The 22,878-nt window shown below is 36.8% G+C and overlaps 1 protein-coding gene across 13 annotated transcripts in view; it reads right to left on the bottom strand.

Annotated features, from left to right (window-relative positions):
* Positions 1–327: 327 nt before the first annotated feature.
* LOC109111256 (ankyrin-2-like) overlaps positions 328–22,878 on the bottom strand; it is a 151,187-nt gene continuing 128,636 nt past the window's right edge. For 10 of the 13 annotated variants that reach the window (XM_042760908.1, XM_042760909.1, XM_042760914.1 and 7 more), the window contains 11 exons: positions 20,882–21,007; positions 20,669–20,791; positions 20,041–20,073; positions 19,589–19,610; positions 10,365–15,359; positions 9,709–9,786; positions 9,094–9,225; positions 6,313–6,462; positions 5,951–6,131; positions 5,784–5,859; positions 328–1,287 (listed from right to left, as the gene is read on the bottom strand). In XM_042760908.1, the coding sequence (XP_042616842.1) occupies positions 1,273–1,287; positions 5,784–5,859; positions 5,951–6,131; positions 6,313–6,462; positions 9,094–9,225; positions 9,709–9,786; positions 10,365–15,359; positions 19,589–19,610; positions 20,041–20,073; positions 20,669–20,791; positions 20,882–21,007 (5,931 nt within the window). In that variant the 3' untranslated portion in view covers positions 328–1,272. The remainder of the gene's footprint in view (positions 1,288–5,783; positions 5,860–5,950; positions 6,132–6,312; positions 6,463–9,093; positions 9,226–9,708; positions 9,787–10,364; positions 15,360–19,588; positions 19,611–20,040; positions 20,074–20,668; positions 20,792–20,881; positions 21,008–22,878) is intronic. The other 3 variants (XM_042760910.1, XM_042760911.1, XM_042760912.1) reach the window with 2 other exon arrangements.

Below are 22,878 nucleotides of genomic sequence, written 5' to 3'. Positions count from 1 at the left end.
CAGCAGAGGAAAAAATAAACAAAATAGGCAAATTTTTAAACACTTTCCCTCCCTGTTCTGGGTTCTATTGTAAGCACCTAGAGGAGCATCACAAATAGAGAAGATACAATTCAAGCCCACAAGCACAGTTTTGGAGTGGGATTTAAATTATCATTGAGTTTGGTCATACTTTAAAAAAAAGGGGGGGGGGGGGGGGGTTCACAAAATGATGTGGAGAACATGAAAAAACAAGTAATTTCATCCACGTAAAACGGATAAATTCTCATGTAATCTGTGTAAAAAAACAACAACAACAACAACAACAACAAAAAAAACATTCAAGCATTCTTGTATTAAGAAAAACTACATCATGATATTTATTTGTTGCTTTTAAATCTCAGTCATAGCCAGTATAAATACATAGCCAGTTATATCAGATAGCTGATTGCTTGCACTTGATTAACTGTGGTTACAAACTCACATACATGCCCCAAAGATATTATGGTGATATTTTATCAGGTCTGTTGAGAGATTTGAGCAAGTTATCTGACCTGTTTTTAATTACAGCAGTCCATTGTTGCAGTTGTACAGCAATTACAGGAGACAAAAGAGTATATGACAGTGTTTTTAAACATTTTCCATCAAAGTCCATTATTTACAAATGTGTTCACACCTTTAGTGGCTAGACAATGAGCTCAGCATCCAAACTGACCCATATTCACTTTCCATTATTATGTTTAGCTCTGTTTCTACAATACCACAGCAACCAAAATTACACACGCGCACACACAAAAACATATATGTTTCATACAAATCAGTCAGCAATTCAGATAACACTATCTTTGGTCACAAAATGAGAAAATGAATTAAGTCAGGAACAAAACAAAAACGACATTCAGCCATAATGCAGTTAAAATGTTTCCATTATTTGCCATGAATAAAAAGATCAAGCAATAAATAATAGGGGATCTGGTAAGCAAGTGAAGAATTATTTTGTGTTATTATAAAGGGCTACAGACATAAATTTGCAGAAATTTCTATTAAATGCCCACCACAACCAAACACACATAGCAGGAGGTGGTGTCTTATTGTTTGTCCTATTCTCCTGCATCTGAATCTTGCCCTACACCAGGCTCTACAGTCACCTTTGGGGTACAGTAGCAATGAAGCAGCTGATGCAGGTGCTGCTGTAGGTCATCGGGTTGCAGGGAATCTAGGGTGTACTCCAGTCGTTCCAGGTGGGTTTGTTTGGCTTGGCCATCCTTCACTACTGTGCTTTTCTGAGCGCGTGTCTTATGCATCTGTGTCCTACAAATCAACATAGCAGAATCACAACTGGTGTGAAAAGATCATCTTTAAAATTGAATGATTAGTTAATTACATGTTGATCTTGTTAACCATTCCTTTGAGTAACAGTTTACTTACACTTTCCAGATATTAAAAATATATAATCTTCAAATGACATATCACTTAGCCTTACTGACCAATCCTACGGGAAGTCGTGGCCTAACGGTTAGAGTGTTGAATTTGCAATCCAAGGGTTGCAAGTTTGAGTCTCGGGGCGGCAGGAATTGTAGGTGGGGGGAGTGAATGTACAGCGCTCTCTCCACCTTCAATACCAAGACTGAGGTGGCCTTGAGCAAGGCACCGAACCTCCAACTGCTCCCCGGGCGCCGCAGCATAAATGGTAACCCACTGCTCCAGGTGAGTGTTCATTCTCTGATACTAAATCCAGGAAAGGAAGTCTACACTCACATTTTAATGCACTGACCTCTAACTTATATAACTCATAACCAACATCTGATGTCATAGACTCAGGTGAGGATGAACATGTCCTTTTATTGTGCTTGGTTCAATGAATAATTCCGAGTGATGTGGTACAGGTGAGTCGGGATATCTACATTCACTGATGGACTCAACTGACTGTGAAGAAGAGCCTCTAATAAACAGGTCTTCAAAAGAAGGTTCATATTGTGTAGTCCCTGAACACAGTGATTGAGGTGAACATGAATCACATCCTAATACTGGCAAAGTAATCTGTGAGAATAACACACTGAATTGAGGTACAGATGAGTCAGAGGACAGTGGTATACCACCGGATATTATAGACTGGGGAGAGTCAGGTCTTTATTAAGGTCAGTCTGATGAAGTCTATTTTCGTAATCCATACAGTCCAATTCTGGGGAAGTTGGACAGGAGCCTACCTCTGGCATGTTCAATGATTGTGTGGGTAGTGTGAAGTCAGGAAAAGGTGAATCAGGGGACAGTGTTCTGTTTTCGTCAATCTATGCAATTGATTCCCAAGAGGATCTTCGAAGATCAATGACCAAGTCATCAAATACATCTGTCTGCATATGTATTTCTGATAGTATTGATTCCGGACATAGTGATGTGTAACCTGTTACCATTGTTGGTTCAAAATGAAAGGTATAATATTGCGATACTGGAGAATCAGGAGACAAAGATCTAAAGTCAGAGCTTTCATAATTTATAGATTCTGTTGATTCTGGAGAAGAATCTAGGGTGAGAACATTTAATTCCCATTCCTCATCTGATAATGCAGACTCAGGGGATGAGGACCTATAATCTGTTATAGAAACTGATTCAAAGACTGCTGGAAAACACTGTGGTATAGGTGAGTCTGGGGATAGAGGGTCTGCATTCATTCATGGACCCATTTGACTGTTAAGAAGACCCTCTAATGTCTTTCAAAAGCATAGTAGATTTAGGTGACATGGATCTTCGTTTAGGCAAGGAGTCTGGAGAATATGGTCTTTTGTCACTATCTGATAAAACTGAATCAGGGGAATCTGGACAATATTTCAGAGTTAGCCATTCTTCAAGGTAATCAAGGTTCATATTCTGTATTCTCTGAGCACAGTGACTGAGGTGAACATGATCTAGGTCCTGTTACTGGCAAAGTACTCTGAGCGAATAATGTCATGAACTGGGGTACAGGTGAGCTAGGGGCAATGGTCTATTCTCAATCTCTGATATTATAGACTAAGGAGAATCAGATCTTTGCTCTGAATTAAGGTTGGACTGACAAAATAATAATAATAATAATTTGTGGCATGATAACTGGGTATGTGGCCACTTTGAACTGAGGAATAGGTGAATCAGGGGACAGACATCTGTTTTCATTAAGTGATGTGATTGACTCCAATGAGGACCTTCTAAAATTAATCATCAAATAAACTGTTCTGTATACCTGTGTCTGACACAATTGATTCAGGGGGTGAGGATCTGTAAAAAGGTGTAAGTTCAAAGTGAGCATAATATTGAGGTATTGGAGAATCTGGTGCAGATATTGGTAAATCAGGGGACAGAGGTCTGTGTTCATCAAATGATTCTAGAGAAGCCACTGGATTAAACAGATCTACATCATTTTCCTGTTCTGTCAATGCAAGGGGATTCAGGGGATGAGGAACTACAATCCTTTAAAGGAATTGTTTCAAAGGCTGTGAAATATTCTGGCAATGGTGAGTCTGGTGAGAGCAATCTAAACTCATTCAGTGAGGTGTCTGATGCTGGTGTGAATGTGCTGAAACTATTTTCTACAGTAAACAGGTCTTCAAAGTAAGGTTCATATTCTGTATTCTCTGAGCACAGTGAATTAGGTGAACAGGATCTATGACTGGTTATTGAAAAGGTACTCTGAGAGAAAAATCCTCTGAATTCAGTTACAGGTGAGTCAGGTGATAGTGGCCTGAACTCATTAACTGATGATACTGATACAGGAGACAAGGGACTAAACTCAGTTGCTTCAATAGTGTCATCAAGCACAAGACATTATGGGGATATTTGTCTAAATTGATGATGTGACAAAAGGGGTTTTGTGTTGACGTTGGAATATTGCTGGACTTTCAAAATTCAGTTGAAACTGAGGTAAATCCAATCCTTTTCACTGTATACTTGTATTGTTCAAAAGAATCTTGAATTTTGGATTCTGTAGGGGGTGGGTATATTTATTGTGGACTATATAAAGTTGTTGAAATATCTCCAGTGTTAAATGATATCAGATCACAGTACATGTCTGAAATTTCAGATTTTAGTGATGGTGATCTGTATTCTGTCATGAGTACTGAAGAGTCATTATGCACTTCGGTTGCAAAACAAGGAATTGGGGAATCAGGGGGAAGTACTCTATATTAATTTACAGATGCTGTTGATTCTGGAGATGATGGTCTTAATTCAGTCAAAAATGCATAAGGAGACAGAGTATATTTTCGGTGGAGTGTTCGCTATCAAAAATGTCAGAACTGATGGACATATGAGACCAAGATCTATTTGATTCAAGTAATAAAGGTTGGTAGAAAATCACAGAACCAGGTGAAATAGGTCTTTCTGTGTCATCAGTCACTTTTTAAAATAATATGCTCCTTGTGAATTTTCTGTATGTCCTGTAAGAGGGACTGTTTTTTTCACCAGGTGCATGTAATGTTTTTTTTTCTTCAACATTTATTGTTAATTTAGGTGTGAAATATTTTCAAAAGTTGGCAAAGGTGTAGCTGGCCTAAAATCAGGCAATGGAGAGTCAACAGAGAGAAGAGTGCAGTCATTTACTGAAGTTACAGATTCAGGTGAAGATACTCTTAACTCAACCATTAATATGCATGAGTATGTTGAAGTCTATATCCAAATGGTACTGGTGAGTCTAAAGGCAAAGAATCCACTGATTTTGGAGATGATCTATATTCAGATGAAGTCTTTCTAAGGTTATCAAAACATTCAAACTCTATATCTGGTGACAAAGATCTTAGCTCAACCTGGGATGTTTAAGATACAGGTGTAAGAGGTCTACACTCCGTAACTTCAGCTGATGTTGAGGTGGTATATTCAGTTTGTGTGCATCCAGCATCTGTTGGTTTGGTTAGAGTAATTGGTTTGGCTACTTCAACCCTTGCATCTGAAGAACCAGAATCAGTTATTGGAAGTGGTAATATATGTGGCTGCTCAGTAACTGAATCAACTGACATTTGATTAAGAGAAAAGGGGGTGATCTTCTCTGTAATGCCTGTTCCACATTCAAGTGCAACAGACATGCTCGGTTGTTGAAGAGGACTGGAATTTATTTGAGTTATTCTTTGTATTCCTTCAGTGGACAATTCTGTGATTCGAAACTGATTAACATCAATATCTTTGGAAACATCTGAAGATTCTTGTACACAGACAGGGATGATGTTACAATTCCCTTCATCCACAGAAGAAATCTAATTTTCAGGGAACCTATAAGTCTCTACAATTACACTCGTTTTACATAGCTCAGGTGAGACATAACTTTTACCAAAAAGGGTTCTATAGAATCTGTCAGAAACTTCCTCAACGTGGCGGAGTATATAATCCTCCCTCTCACTCGGTTTCTTTGGAAGTGCAGCCACATATTTATTCGGTGAGGCAGATGCAATTTCTGTATTTTCATTTGACGGGGATGTAAATAAATTTATTGCACCAGAGTCAGGTGAAGTAATATAATCTTCAGAATCTTGCTTGAGTCCCACAGACAACTCATCGAAATCTGGCTTGGCATTCTCAGATTCCAACAGGGTGTGCCCAAAATCTGACAGGGTCTCTGTCTCAGATTGTACCCTTCCATTGAATTAATGCCTGGAATAATCTGTTCATCATCCTGTTGGGTGGAGACTATATTGACCCCCAGTTGCTCCTAACACTTGGAGAGGATCATTCACAGTTTCATGTTTATTGGGTGATTGATTCGTTGGAAATAGTACCACCTTTGTAAACTGGCCCATAAACATGAGACTGCAGTTTCCAGGGAACAGCTTTGTAAAGAAGTGACTTACTTTTTTGATAATGCCTGGGAATTGTTGCCTCAGTCCAACCATATCAAAGGAACTATATGCTGAGGCTCCGACCACCCTGACAAATAGAGAATCAAATTTAAATAAGCTATTACAGTGTATTATTAATACATTTTTAATGGTGCAGGTCAGGAATAAAATTAACTTACTCTGAACCCATCTCTTTGTCTGTCAGCAACCTCTCTTTCTTGGAATCATCAACGGAAGATACATTGCAGGAGAGATCCTCAACAGATGCCACCAGAGGTCTAAGTCCTGATCCTTTTTGTGTGACTTTTGCTCGTCGACCTGGCCTGGGGCTGTCCATGTCCTCCTGTAGTGCTGAAAAACCTGCAAGGCCAACATAGTTTCTGTTGAGATGTTGTAAATTCATTGTAAAAGTTCAGTGATTCATCATCTTCTGGAAAAGTCATGAATAATGTTTAAAGATAACTTTCTATATAAAAAATAAAATAAGTAAATAAATAAAAAACCTCCAACCTAATAAGTTTCAAGTTATTATCATCCATACCTTCACTATGATCCAATGATATGGTTTGCTCAATTTCTGCATAGGTGTGTGATGACTGGTCTTGACTGGACTGGATGATTTGTGTTTCGATGAGATGAACAATGTCCATACGATTTATTTTTGCTAGTGTCCTCATCAAAGTGTTCTCTGCTTTTAAGTGGAGAGATTATTTTTTTGTCAACTAGAATGCAACAGACAACCAGACAATTTGAGTGATCCTCCTTCTTTGGCAGAACCTGCAGCCACAATGCCATAATATCATAATTTGTTTCCTTTTACTATGAACATAACACTGGGCATCACAACACTGCCCCAAGTCAAAAGAGCCCAGTGTCTCTATGATGTTCTGGTGGTAAGATATGGCTATTTCATTTTACATGTCTGCTGGTAATTTTTCACCCAATTTTTCGACCAAATATTATATGCCTGATTACTTTAAAAATGTATCTCTCATTTAGTCAATTAATTTACAACAATGGTGAGTTAAAGGGATAATTCACTCAAAATGAAAATTCTGTCACTAATTACTCACCCTCATGTCATTCCAAACCCGTAAGACCTTCGTTGGTAACACTTAACAATAAAGATACATGAATAATCATGTACTAATTCCTAAATTAATAATATGTATAGTAATTAACAGCAATGTGTTTGTCGTTTAATTGTGTGCTTTGATTAGCTTAATTTGAATGCACCATATTTGACCTTTATATTTTACCTCATGTGTGTCTTTAGAGGTATGTTTTGGATTTCTTTTGAGTATATATATGTTTAATGATGTAAATAAATAATAAAAGAACTATAAATAACTTTTATTTTTGTTTGTTGTACTGGTGGTTTAAAGGAATGAAGACTCGTACTGCATGTTTAACGTTAATGTTTTTTTATTTGATGATTTGTTAATGTGTCATTGTGTCATGACTTTACTTTGAGGGGCCCATCATCACTAACTCATTATTAACTACTCATAAAATAACATTAACTCGTGTTTTTTAATGCATTATTTTGACATGACTTTACTTGAAGGGGCCTAATCATAATTAATCAACTGTTAACTACCTACTAAACTCAGCTCATGATGTATTCTGTACTTTCTATCAAAAACACATGTACTAACACAGTGAGCCCGATTAAGAGATGTGGTGTGGCTTTTCAAGAAGTCAGAGAGCTGAGGTACAGGATCATCATGGCTTGCATCTGGATGGAGAGAACTGTACTGGCACCCAGCAAACGTTCTGACCTTACCTGCATGTTTCTAGCTTGGCCATTTCTTTTGGAATCGTTCTACAAATATTCTTTGTGGGTTTTGAGTTTTTATTTATTTATTTAGCTGCATATAAGTCAAAGTAGGGTGAATTTAAAGGGAAAGAGACCAACACAAAACAGACAAGATCAGTTATTAGTGTATTTAGTATTCTCTACACTTGATGAGGACGATCAACTAATCCTTCGCCATCCAGCAATGATTATGACAGTGCTGAAGATGTCAAAAGCTCAAATTATGATATTAAATAATTTAAATTAATTTCAAAGTTAGAGTATTTCTTATTCATTCTTAAAGAGACTGTATGATTTAGTTTACCAATAAATGTTAATTAATGCATTAACTATCTAACATGTAGTTAAGGCTGCCGTTATTCATGTGTGAATCCATATGACTCCAGTAATAGTTAAGGATAGCTCTTCACTAGTTCATGATTAGTTAACACCTTTAATAATTATTAGTATATGATGAATAAAGTATTAATTTAGGCATTAGTACATGATTATTCCTGTACCCTTATTGTAAAGTGTTACCTCTTCGTTCCTCTTTGGAACACAAATTGAGATATTTTATGATGAAATCCGAGAGCTTTCTGACCCTGCATAGACAGCAATGCAACTGAAACGTTCCCAGGCCCAGAAACATAGTAAGTACATCTATAAAGTAGTCAATGTGACGAAATTACATAAGGGTGAGTAATTAATGATAGAATTTTCATTTTGGGGTGAACTATCCCTTTAAGTGCCAAAATGAAGAAGAAAAAATAATCCAAGCTGCACTGCAGAACACTGGCCTCTCTATTTCCATAAAATTGAAACATAAAGTTGCATGTTACTTGCAGAGTACTTCTTTTACATCAGTTGTTTTTTGGCACTTCTGTGCAGCTTGGATGAATATGATGTTTACCCTATGGTTACTGGTGATCACCATATAAGAGCAGATTTGTCATGCTGCACCAAGACAATAATAAGATATTTTGACAAAGTCTAGATCAGAAAAAAATAATGTAATCTGAGCAGGTAAATATCATATCTGCCACTGTGGTTCAGAACTTGTTTTGACACAGGCTCTGTCACTTTTCCTTTTTGATTGCAGACTCTCTGGAGTTTGATGTTTTGATAATTCCACAGAGGACAGCAAGGGTTGCTGTTTAGAACATTCCATTTTCATCACCAAATAGCTGATTATTTCAAATTCTATGCAACAGTGCTGTTTTGGACACTGTTTTTATGTACTTGCTGAAAAATGGAATTTTGTTATTGAGCAAAAAATTTTCATGATGCATTTTTTAAAATCTAATTGTAGAAAATTTATTGAATTCTATCTGTGAAGCAGTTGCTTACAGAAAAGTGGATTCAGAAGTGTGCTGCACATTTATGGTGGCTGAGCGGAAAACTTCATTATTAACAATTATTTAAATTAACTAATCTCAGATTTAATAATGTTTGCTATCTGGTGAATAGAGCAGTGCAAATTTAGATACAAACTAAAAGAAAACCCATGATCAGTAAACTTACCTGTAGTATTTTTGCCCTCCCTTCCTTTCCATAGCCTTATGAAGGCATGGCTTTGGTCTTGTAGAGAATTTGGATTCTCATTTCTTATCTGATTGATCTGTAACTCACTGAATTCAAGCTCTCCAGCCAATTCTGATAAAAAAAAAAAAAAAACACATTGGTAATAAATCATGCATTTAATTCAGATCAACAAAGTATACTTATGAAACAAAGTGTCCTTATGACTGTAAGGCAATATATGTGTAAAAAGTAGTGATGACAATTATTGCAAACAAATACAACCATAACGTAAAAGTATCCCAATCTCTTAAACATTTCTACTATTTTAACCACAGTGTCTTTTCCAGTATTGCTGGGTCACTCTTAAACTGTATGGTTAAGTTCTGTACTACATATTGACATTTAAAAAATGTGAGCTTAGAGCAGTGGTTCCCAAATATTTTGAAACCAAGGCACCTGTTTAAAGCTTATATTTATACTTTCTGTATAATTCTGTATACTTACTGTATTGCTCTGTCAACATCTAAGCTCTCTGCTCACAAGTCACTGTAAATTAATTAACGTAATGACAACATTTTGTAAGTTAGTTAACTGATATTCAAAAAAGCCGCTTACCTGACCAGCTGAAACCAAGGTGGTCTGCTATTACAGCCAGGCGCCCCTCTTTCCTGTCAGCCTCATCCTGTGGATTTACTGCAAATTCCAACAAAGCAGCAAGAGCCACATAAGCACACAAATCTAATACTGGAACTATTTTTACAATTTATCATTTCATGTTAAGATAAATAAGGTCACTGGCTTTCTCAACACATCAATGAATATTTTTAACTATACTTTTTAAGCCAACATTTCTAAACAAATGCACAACAGAAACCATTATCATTTCAGACACATTTTCAAGCAATGAGCCAATTCTAGGTAAACTATCAATCATGAATAAATACTATGAATAACTCTCCTAGGATATGCGGACATTAGAAAGAATGTATCAACAGCATCTCACAACTTATGTTTTAAATTTAACCAATTCTGTCAATGAATATAGTGGAAAAAACACTAGATAAATACCCCCCACTGCATTTGGTTTTATATTAATGTTGAGATTTAAGTCAGATAAAAGGAAAAGAGACAGTAACAAACATAGCCCAAACATCAAAGCACCACCATAAAGAGTTGAAGCATTAGTTACAAGATAGAGAAGCAGCACTTTCATCACTGAGGTGCTGAGGCAGATGAGAAAGAGATAATGGGCCCCAAGAGATGGGGGATACCTTGACTTCGGACTCTATCAGCAGGGATTCGTTCCATCTGCGTCTCAACAGGGTTGTCCCATCTTGGCCTAATAACCAAGGAATCCTCAGGGAAAGGCATTTGGATGTAAGTGAAAGGTTCACTCTCTATTACTGAGGCATTGATGGTGCTGCTTTCATTGTCAGATAAGGCAACAGCCTCCTGTTTGTCTTTCTCTGCCTGAGCCACACTCTCCACTACCTTAGCTGCCTCATGACAAATCTCTTTAAAAAATGGAATGGACTGTTTGTATGTGTCAGTTCGCTGGACCTTTTTTTGTTTTGCTGGTGTGGAAGTTTGAACTGGCTGGCCAGGCTTTCCCCTAATTGGTAATCTTGAAGGAAGTGTCTTAGTTTTGCTGGATAGGTCAGTGCTTGTTGGACAATTCTGGACCTTTTTGGCTGTTTTTTTGGTGGAATCACTTTCACAGAAGCTCTTGGCTTTAGAAGACTTTGTTGAACTGGAGGCTATGGATGGGCCTGTGTCTGTCTCAGATTTTCTCCTTGATTGAGGTTTTATGGGCAACTTTGACTTCTTATCCTTGGCAAGTTCTACACATTCAGACTTTAGGGAGCTGGCCTTAACAGGGATTCGGGATTTTGGTTTCTCTTTCTGTTTGGAGGTGGACATATATTTTCTAGTCGTAGATGATTGAGATGCTGCAGTGTTATGTTTAGAGACAAGTTTACTGTGGGATTCTGTCTTTTCAGGGGGTTTGGTTTGTTCTATTACTGAGTGCTGATCCTCTGGGGAGGAATCTGAGGACTCTTGGTCTTGTTGGGAATGAACTGATCTAGTAACTGTTGACACTGCTGTCTGGACACTGGCTATGACAGTGTCAAAGGAACCAGGATCAGATACAAAATGTCCCTCACTCATATCTTTGTCTGATTTAACATCTAACATTGTTTGGTCCTTCTCTGAGGTTTTGGTTGAGGCAGAAATATCCAATTTGATGGGGGTTTTAGACTTTGAAAAATCTGACTTTGTGGCTGCGGCCAGGTTATCCCTAGCAGGAGAATGTACAGATAAATCTGCAGCCTCTTTAAGGAGGTCTTCATCCTCCTCTGCTTTTATTTGCAAAGAGAGGTTACAACCAATCTCATTCTCAGCATCATTGGATGTTCTAACAGCTTCATCACCTCCTTCTTCAGCTATGACCTCTACAATGGGTTGCTCTATTTGGTAAAATGCAAAACCTTCCTCCTCATAACTCCTTTTTGTCATGTCTATCGCACCACTTCTTGTCATCTCAAAAAGTTTTCCTTCTTGAAAAAGAAAAGGATTTTGTTCACTTGTTGGTGTACCTTCCTCAGTGGGTGTAATTGCTGGTGTTGTGTCTGGAGTAGCCCCTTGGGAATGCCGATCTACAGCCAGACCCAAGATCTTTTGCTCTTCCTCTTTGACTCTTGCTGCAAATGCATCATCATCTTCTCGCATTGAATTCCAGGTGTTTGTCTCTGCTTTTGCTGTAACTCCTCTAGATTCAGTCTTAGGAGGTTCCTCCTCAGCATCATCTTCCTCTATGTCATCATAAATACATATTTCTTGTTTAAACGTTTCTTTTGTTTGCCCAGTAATAATTGGAATAGAATTAGTATCAAAGCTGCCACTACAAATATCAACATAAGATGTCCCTGCATGCCTCATGCAATCCCCTTTAATCTTGTCTGTTACATTAGACTCTTCCTGACTATTTGATTTGAAGTCAACTTTTTGGTAATTAGCTGCCTCCTTCTGTTGTTCATGACAGTGCATTTCTTGAATTCCTTTTGATCTTTTTAAGCTTTGCTCTTTTTGTTCATCAGTTATATTTGCAACCAGATCTTTGCTGTTAGAGGCAGTTTTGTTCAGCTGTACTAACTCTGAATCAACATAATCTTTGTCTTTAAATTTCTCACTATGAGATTCTTGAAGGTGTGGTTTTATGGTATGCTTTTCTGAGACAGACTGAGGTATCCTCATTGCTGATTCAGTTGAAGATGTTGCAAAGTGGGCCATGATTTGTTGAATGTCGTCAGGTGTTTGGGGGCTCTTATGAATACCTGCTGGAAAAGGAGAGGGAGGTTGTACTTTAATGATCGGTTCAACAGACCGTGCTATCTCTGAGGCTTGTTTGAGTTCACTAAACCCAACATCATCCACAGAGGATTTTTCATGTTTGGATGCAAGCCCAAACAGTTTGAAGCTGTCATCTCCTGCATCAGATGCTACCAAGGTCTGAGAGGATTCACTATATTTTCTATTGTCCTTTTTGTCTTTTGCATCTTGATCCATTTCATCAAAAGTTTTAATTATGGCAGCCATTTTAAACATCTCTTCCTCTGGAGTAATTTTCCTCTGTGTCAGGCCACATTTCAACTCATCATCTTCTACTGTCTCCTCTGGGATTACTGATGGTTTAAAGGGAACAATCAGGACCATGGGGTCTGGGGTTTTGGGATTGACCTCATAACTTACCTCTTCAGAACTTGGTGTGTCAGGTGAGAGAGGACTCTTACCCGAACTTGTCATCAGGGACGTCTGCTCACAACTGTCATCGTCTGCATTACCCTCCTGTTCTTTGAGCATTCTACTACGCAAATTGTCTGGTGGGATTTCAGGGGGGTTGGAGGTTGTCAGGGGCCCTGTGGTCACACTGGGTTGTTCTACTGTAGGTGGAAATGCCAGGCTGGATTTCATCTCTATGGGGCTGCTTTCTAAAGAGTCACGACATGGGGATTCTTTTGTTGGACTAGGCTCAATAGAGTCTGGGGTTTTATGGGAAGAGTTGTCTTCCATCAAGGGACTACCCTCTAAAGAGTCTTTGTGGCTAATAGTAAAAGAGTCATCATTTACTGGACTAAGGTTCTCTGATTCTTGGTGTCTAAGTGGTAGCACTAAACCACCATGATCCTGTGCAGCCACACTTGAGGCCAGGGAGTCAGCAGAGGTTGGTATTGGTTGACCATCAAAGGATTCCTCATCACTCAAAAAACACTCTAGTGTTTCAGATGTTCTTTTTGTCAGTTTTCGAGATTTAGATGGCTTGGATGACACAGAAACAATGTCCTTATCAACAAATGTTTGTTCACCCTCAAAGTTCACCCGCCTATTTCCATGAGGAATAGACATAGACTCACTTTTTGTTGGTTCATCCACTGCTTTGCTCAACGATGGATGATGAACTGTAGCATCAGACGCCTGTTCATTAGTTTTCTTCATCTCAGTAGAAAAGGAAACAGATACTTTACTTGTCTTGGCTTTAGGGGTGACTGCTACTGACTTTGAGGTCTTTGCAAATATAGACTGAGCTGTTTTTTTCTGTGATAATGAGAGGCTCTCAGGGCTTGTTTCTGGAGTCTCAGCCATGCCCTCATATTTGTAACTTTCCTCAGAACTCAATGGAGCTTCCACTTCGGCAAGGCTGGCACTGGGCGAGTCGACCAATTCTTCATGTCTAATGCTGTCAGAGCTGTCATCAAATGCACTGTTCTCTGTACCATTATCACGCAGTATATCTCTGTGCTGTTCTGACAAATTTTGAGGAATTGTTGTTGTCATGCTTGAGTGATTAAAAGGACTTGCTGACACTATTCCAGAAACCAAAGCCTCACCACTCTTTTCCTGTGGATGCTGACGACTCTTTTGACTCATATCTTCAATGTCTTCAGAGTATTTTATGTGTGGACTAATATTGACTTCTTTTTCTTCATGGCGATCTTCAGACTTTAAAACATCAAGAGACACTTCCTCATGTGATGGTGCTTGGGGAAGACTTTGTGACTTTGTGAGGATAGCCTCTGATTTACTCACTATTGTGCATTCTGTTTTGGAAGGCCCCTTGTGCTCAAATAGCCCAGATATTCTTTTTGAGGGGTCTTGGCCAGTTTGAAATGCTCTTGTTAGTTCTCTCACAGACATGGTTTCTTCTAGTCTCCCAGGCTCAGAGCTTGGTGACCTAGAAGGAGACTGTTTCTGGGGTGAAGAAGTCTGTTTTTTCAGGCCTGATGGTATCTGATCTTTGACAACAGAAGATGCTTTTGCTTCTGTAGCTTTATATGGAGGTTTTGGGCCTGTCTGTTTTTTCTGACCTTTTTTTTCTTCCTCTACTTTCTTTTGAAGAGCCTTAACTTTCTCTTTAATGGAACCAATTGGTGTCTCCTCAACCAATGGTGAAACAGGAGACTTTTTTTGGTCTCCAGGTACGGGTAGAAAGGCATCCCCTTTGGAAGACTTCCCGGCGCTTTTACTTGCAATGCTTTCTTTTGTGCTAAATGACTGGGTTTCCTCTGTGTGCCCTTGAGGCCCCTTTCTTCTGACTGGCTTTTTTACTTCTGTTGTATGGGCCTTAGTGTCTTTTGCCACTGTAGAGACTATTTTTCGACCACCTCTGCGCAGAACAACCTCAGTGAACCTTTGCTGTAATGGAGACTCTTGGGATGTAGGCCTTGATGTTTCAGGTGCATCCAATAAGTATTCCTTAACTTCAGTACTGGGAACAGTCTCTATGCCAGGCCTGTCCCTAGCACCCTTTGGTCTCTGTGATCCTCTGTTGACTCGAACTTCCTTGAGAAGTGATTCTTGAGATTCAAATGCAGCCATCATTTTTGCCTCTTCGATTTCACTTTCTGTTAGGAGAACCCACTCCTCATCCTTCCTATATGGACAACTGTCTGTTTTTGCAGACTTTTCCTTCTCACATGTTCCACTTCTCAGAATTTCACTAACTTTCTCCAAATCCTCTTTGACTTTTTCCATTATCTCGAAAGGCTCTGCTGACACCTCCTCCACCCCCTTATCTAAATAATCCCCTTGCATGGGACCCGCTTTCATTGAGGAATCAGTGGTCAGAATAACAGTCATTTTGATAAGCTCTTGTTTCATCTCTGACACTTCAGAGAGTAAATCTGGACTTCCAAGAGCAGGAGAGTCTCGGATCAATTGTGTTTTCAGGAATGATGTTTCAGTTTTTTCAGTGTCTTCATCATCTTCCACTTGGATGACATTTAAGGAGCAAATTAACCAAAATTTAAATTAAAGGGACAGAGATTTGAAAAGGAGATAAGGGATAAATTCAGAGTTTTAAGGGCCAGAAGGCATCAAGATGACAAAAAGCTAAGTGGACTGTGTGATAATGGGTGGAGATTCTACTGGATTTGTGGGAGAATAACAACTGCAAAGCAAATACTAACCAATTCTTAAAGACAACAGAAGAATAAGCAGGAAACTTGCTTGTTCACGTTTGGTTCAACAACACACTCACACACAAACAAAAAAGACAAACTAATGTGATAATTAAAAAGGGAGACGAAATAAGCCAACCCAAACACTAAGACATGTACTGAAAAACGGTGACACAAAGTAAACACTGCTCATGTATAACTCATGTCTACAGAAGAAAGAAAGAGAGAAAGAGAAAGAGATAATTAAGAGAATTCAAGAGAGAACTTAATGAAACTAAACTCATTTAAAAAAAATTTTAAATAATAATAATAAAAATAATAATTTCACTTTCAGTTATGATAAAATGCCTTTATATCTGCATTCTAAAAACACATTTTTATGCTGTATTCCATTTTAGTTATATCACTGGCTTTCTGAAAATTAGTAGTGGTAATGATAAATAATGGAAAACAAAGAGCAGTTCCAAAAATCTTACACACACACACACACACACACACACACACACACACACACACACACACGCACACACGCACACACACACAAGACAGCATTCAAAATACTCTATGTAAGCTGTTATTTGGTAAACAAACATGTTACTGTGTATGTACTAAGTTCCATGTAGTAACAGATCTGGATTCCAATTTTTACTTACATCTGAACAATAACCTAATGTATGTACTATACGTATAGGTCACATTACATATTGTGGTGATTTGATACTCTCTAAAGCAATAGTAATCAAACTATACAATGTTAACATCCAACTGATAAAGACACATATCTACAATAAATAAATAAATAATCAAACTGGGCAAGGACTAGATAAACACATTTATATCTGTATATACTTCAGTGTTTTCTACATTCCTACAGTACATAGAGGGAATACTTTTGCTAGGCTGGCTTATATATATATATTAGGGCTGTCAATCAATTAAATTTTTAATCAGATTAATCACACACCATGAAATTAAGCATAGATCATTTATCTTGCTTCAAATTTTAATTTTGTTATCATTTGCTATATCCAGCAAAGTAAACCAAAAGATTAAAGGGTGGTTCTCAAAAATCTGTATTTTCTGCAAGCTTTTTTCAAGATAAATTTAGATGCCTTTCCAAAAAAGGACACTTACAAACTCCAAAAGGACACCAAAGGAGCTCATATAAGCACATATGAAAGAAAAGAAAAAAAAATCAGAAATTTATAGTATGTGTACAGTGCAACAACAAAGAGCCTTTTTACATTTTAGAGAAGTCAAGTTGCGATACCGAACAGGACGCCATGGAGATGGCAAAAAAATAAATAAATAAATAAACCAACCGCCTGCTGACTGCATATATCTACTAATGTAGACAGATCCATTAATTATCATGAATGTGTGTGGAAACAACGTGAATGTATGGAAATGTCTGTGCTGTGCATAAATACAATGTGCAATCAGTGCGTCAAGAGCACTCATACACACATTATTCTAACAGACGCACGCATGCTTACTGTATGACTCCTTTACTTGCGAGACTGGATATCCAGTCGAGAAACTGTAGTTTGTGTCTCATGTGGACATAAAGCGGTGGGATGTTGACAATCCATTCAGTCTGTACTTCACACAGTGCAACGTGTGAGGGCTCACGCTCTTCAGATACAATCACAGAATATGACAGAGCTCTGCAATCTCTGATGTAATCAGCCTGGTTTCCTTTATATTAGCACTGTTTTGGACAGATTGTTCGAACGCATTCGCTTCCTTGATCATTGGACTGAAAACTTTCCCGAGGAGCAGAGAAGCAAAATTGGGTCAAAGGGTTAGAATAGAAATAGCGCTTCAGTAATTTTGCATTAACTGCATTAAATTATTTTAACGAGTTAAGGATTGTAAAATTAATTGCATGCGTTAACGCGTTAACGACGACAGCCTAATATATATATATACTTATAAGCACTAAAAAAGCTACTAAGGAGGGTGACTCATACAGATTTGGATAAAAATCATTATTTGCTTTGCAGATTGTTATTGTGTAATGAAGGGAATAGGGCTCTAAAACATTTGAAAACATAAACATCACCACAGTATGAATGAAATTCATATTGTGCACAAAGTGATTATACAAAAACATCTCCCGCTATCATGATTCATAAACCGATCAGAATAAAACTAATATGAAAAAAAGAAAGAAAGCTACACTCATTTCTATCTCCTAAAACAGACTCACTGTAACACCTAAAGCAGTGGTTTTAATTCCTGGTCCCAGTGAACCACAGCTCTGCACATTTTTATTTAACTTATTCAACACACTAGATTCAGATCATGAGCTTGTTAGGAGAGACCTGAACTGAACTGTGTAAGATAAGAGAGACATACAAAATGTGTAGAGCAATAGGTCCACAGGACCAGGATTTAAAATAATAGTTCACCAAAAATAAAATAGAATACACAAAGTAATCCACACAAATCCAGTTCATCAATGAATGTCCTGCGAAGTGAATATCTGCATAATTAAGAACATTTTTAACCACCTCTATTCATAATATTGCTTTCTCTAGTAAAAAAAAAAAAAAGACAACTCATCTAAATCAGGAGAAAAATATTCAGAGATAAAGCACAGTTTACATGCAAAAAAACCAAATAACTATGTTTCTAATAAATTCTAAACAAATATTTCATTGGATTTTGAAGTAAGAGGACAACATTGGATTGGCTTTTTTTACTGGAGGAAGTATTATTATGGATTATGGGCTTGTATTTTGACCATAAGAAATTCTTACAGGCATGCAGCTTTTTACTTCACCTTATTGATGGACTTGAGTTGTGTGGATTACTTGTGGATTATTGTGACTTTTTACCAACTGTTTAAATTCTGACAGCACCCATTCACTGCAAATAATCCATTGATGAGCAAGTGATATAATTAGGGCTGTCAAATGATTAATCACGATTAATCACATCCAAAATAAAAGTTTTGTTTACATAATATATGTATGTGTACAGGGTATATTTATTATGTATATATAAATACTCACACATAAATTATATATTTAGAAAATATTTACATGTATATACATTTATATATTTATATTCTTATATTTTATATTATATATAAATATATTTAATATATAAACATAACATATTCTTCTTAAATATATACATGCATGTGTGTGTATTTATATATACATAATAAATATACCCTTGTACACATACATATATTATGTAAACAAAACTTTTATTTTGGATGTGATTAATCGTGATTAATCATTTGACAGCCCTAGATATAATGTTAAATTTCTCAAAATCTTCGATGAAGAAACAAACCCATCTATGTCTTGGATGATGTAGCATGCAGGTGAGAATTTTTTTATAATTTTTTTTTTTATAACACAATGCAATTAATACAAAACCTAAAAATAGATGTTTGCTAGAAAGTTTAAAAGTACACTATGTAACTTTTAGTACTCTAGCGTTTAAGAAAAAAAAAAAAGTGTCTCGTGAAAGAACATTGTTGCCGGAGCTACTTTGAGTACTGGGCTACTCCACAGTGGTTGGCATCCTGCTCGGTCTAAAATAGTCCCAATATAAACACTTATTATAGGCATACCTAAGTCATTCAGACAAAGACAAAAACACATTTTAGTAGATGGAATCATGATGTACTCGCTCATATCAAGTTTAAATATTTAACAAAAAAGTTACATAGTGTACATTTGAAGTTTTATAGAAATTTACTGTTAAAAATTCATTTTCAACAGCAAAAGGAACCCATTTTAGATAGTTTATATAGACCTTAATTTGATAATCATTTATGTTGTCATGTACAAGGGAATGTAAAAGACGTGAGAATCATTACCCTAAAGCTTACATTAATTTAACTGCAAAAAATGTTGTACAACAGCCAATAGTTAACTCACTCAGACACAAATAATTATTTTACAGAATGTTAATATCATGGTTTGTGAGTTATTTTACAGAGACATTCTCAGTTAGTAAGTTAAGTGGAAAGGTGTCTGGTGCAAGACAACATATTTTAATAAAAATAGACATCTTACATTTCTCAAGTGTTCGGCTTGTCTGTAAAGAAAAAAACAGGTGAAGAAGATTCAGTTGTATACATGCTATGCAGTAACAGACATATACATATTTGTAGCGTAAAACTGCCAATTTACTTTCTGCTTTCATGCTATTTGACCCCACATAGTTGTCTGGATGCTCACATTACCTCTATAACAGCTGGTACAGCAAGCAATATATAGTTATGAGAAAATGTGTGTAAACCCTGTGGAATGATCTGTATTTTATGCAGGAATGACCACTAAAACAAACAAAAAATACATTTAAGAAGCCATTCATGAGATTCTAAGGGTTTCAAAACATTTTCTCACTATTACTGTGCACAGAACAGCTTATCTCAGAACAGTGTTAGTGGAGTTTTGAACTGAGATAAAAATGTAAGCAAAAGGAAAACAAAGGACATTTTGTTAAAGTGCAAAATTGCAGTTACCTCCTCATCAGGTTCTTGATCTGAATCTGACTCCTTTGAGGAGAAAAAGCAGCAAAAGAGGAAGAAATCGGCACAAGATAGAAAGGACAGAGGTGCAAGAAAGACAGAAGGGGACAGAGAGAGCAAATAAAGCAGTTATCACAGCAACAGAACATGTCTAAGGCCAGCCAGTGAGGTGTGGTATGACAGAGGTTAGATGCAACAGAAATGCATAAAAGCATTTATCAGTTATTAACACCAATACACTATAATAATAATAATAATAATAATAATAATAAATAAGGTAATAAAATGAAGAAATAAATGGAAAAGATGGCTCCAATGACGAAGCCTTCCAAATAACCACAGCAATGAGTTGTGTAATAGACTAATTAAATTTTGTGGTGCTTCAACTATGTCTGATAAAGATACTCACAAGTTAAAGTTTATATAAAACTATGTACATATTGCATTCTGAAACACTCATATAACAGCAACAAAATGAACATAATGCATGCAACCCTGCCATAAAAGCTGACAAAACAAACAATCAAAAAAAAAAAAAAAAAAAAAAAAAAAGATGAAATTTCACTGGACAATGCATTTTGCAGCTCTGTAATGTCAGTAATAGCATATGACATGAACTTACCTTTGAGTAAGCTGGCAGGGTGATGTTTAAATTGCATATTGCACTATGAGTCAAAGTCCTATAAGATCTCGGCTCTTTTGTGAAGGACAAACGTCCACAAGGCTCTTGAGTGTTGTCTCGTATCTACAAGTGATTCACCAAGTGTGCAGTTAAACCTTCATATGGATCCAATTCTAATTCTTCAGATATATAAATGCCTCATAGTTGACTTACTTTGATAAAAAGAGCCAGTCGATTCTCTTTAAAGGCATAGAAGCTGAAGATATGATGCTGGCCACTTTTTGTTAGAGGAACCAGGTTTCCAAAACAGTCTACATAGATTGGTTTTCCTTCTAATACCTAGAATGCAACATAATAACAGTTTCTATGTTAAAAACCCATTCAAATGTGTGTGTGTGTGTGTGTGTGTGTGTGTGTGTGTGTGATTGTTAAATAATTTCCTAAATGTTGATGTTAATCAATTTTGGATAAAAATTTATCATATTCTTATTATAGAAATCATTACTAAATTATACACTGCAAGAGCGGGAAAATTAGGACCATGTGACTGAGAAGATAACATTTTGATTAATGCGAGGGGAGGAGAACAAAGTTACATAGTTACACCCTAAACTAAACTGGTCAGAACCCCTCTGGAGGTTGGCCAACCAGGGGTGCATTTCCCAAAAGCAACATTAGCCAACTATAGTCGCAAGTTACGCCGTTACAAACATAGTTCATTAATTCTGTGTTTCCCGAAACCATAGTTCAAATGAACATTCGCAAACTTGCGTGGTAGGATCTACTGCTCTCGACCTGAGGTTAGAGGCATAGTTTCTTGTTAGCAAGGTATATGAGCTTAAATAAATATGTTCTTGGGCACAATAAGCAAGCTAACATGCAGTACAATCTATATTCCATTCTATCTAAATATAAATGCATTTTAATCTATGTATTTTTGCGCGTCCTCAATAAGCCCCATCTTTGAAGAGTGCACATGTGCATAAATGTCTAAGGGAACCCCGGAGTACGACGTAAGAGGGAACCTGCAATGAATCAAACATCAAATAAAGCAAAATTACAGGGAACAAAAAATAGAAAATTAGTCATCAGGTGCCGTATTCAATACAGCAGGATCTTAGAGATGTCTAATAGGTTAAATAGCCGGAGTTATTCCTCCACCACATGCATGTGACATCATTAACAATGGCCCTATGTTGTTGAACTAATGTTGTTCAAACGACGGGGATGCGACTGCGTTCGGGAAACAGTCATAGCTAGCTAGTTCGTTTCAACAACAACGCATTGTACTATGGTGGTTAATCAGTGAGTTACGTCATTGTACAGGAAATGCATGCCCAGAATAGTTGATAACACAAAACTCATGAAACAAATGAATCATTTGTCTAGTTGGGTCTAGTCCAGCAGTATGACAATCTAAGTCATCTACCTAGTCTGGTCTAAGCTGAGTTTTTCCCCAAAGTTTTAGTTTCCAACTCAATTACTAATGGATGGTTTGTTCGGGTCAGGTCTATGAAATAGCAAGCATTGTTTAACATGCAGTTTACAAGTATTAGAATAAATAAAATACATTTTTAATAAAGTATGTATTTTTTTTAAAGAGAAATGTATTGTGCTCTGTGCTTACAAGTTAATACTTTAATCCTGTTACTTTACTAATAAATAGTGATTTCAATGTACTATTATTCTTGGTGGTCAACAAAAGTAATATTCTTTCAGAGATGATAATTATGGCCAGTTCAACTGATTGCAAGGTGATTCATTTGATCAGCTGTAAAACAATAAATTTATTATCTTAAATTCCCTGTAATTTAAATGCTCCCTTACAAATATGAAGGTGCTGTAAACCCATAAGTGTAACAAAAGGGCAGTCTATTCTGTCAAGTTGCTACACTTTACAACATTTTACAGTTAATTTTTACAGCTAACACAGCAGCTGTGAAAAACTATGTAGAATTCCAATTCCGAACAACAATTCCAATTGGTTATATCAGTTAATGATTCATGGTATTCTGTTTATTAGGAACAACTCTTTATATGTGGTAAAAATCACCGCAAACAGCCCAATAAGGCTTTATATGTAGTTTCTTGGAATGCTCCAAATGATCGGATCCAGCTGATAATTACTTCCTCCTTCCCTTGATGTGTTCTCACACAGTCACATTTTTTACAATAATAATATGTTTAAAAGGTGCATATAATTGAAATCA

The sequence above is a fragment of the Cyprinus carpio genome, chromosome A7 (genome assembly GCF_018340385.1).
Source record: "Cyprinus carpio isolate SPL01 chromosome A7, ASM1834038v1, whole genome shotgun sequence".
Lineage (NCBI taxonomy): Eukaryota > Metazoa > Chordata > Actinopteri > Cypriniformes > Cyprinidae > Cyprinus > Cyprinus carpio.
The sequence above is the reverse complement of the archived record's forward strand: the minus strand, read 5'-3'. Positions and strand labels throughout refer to the sequence as shown.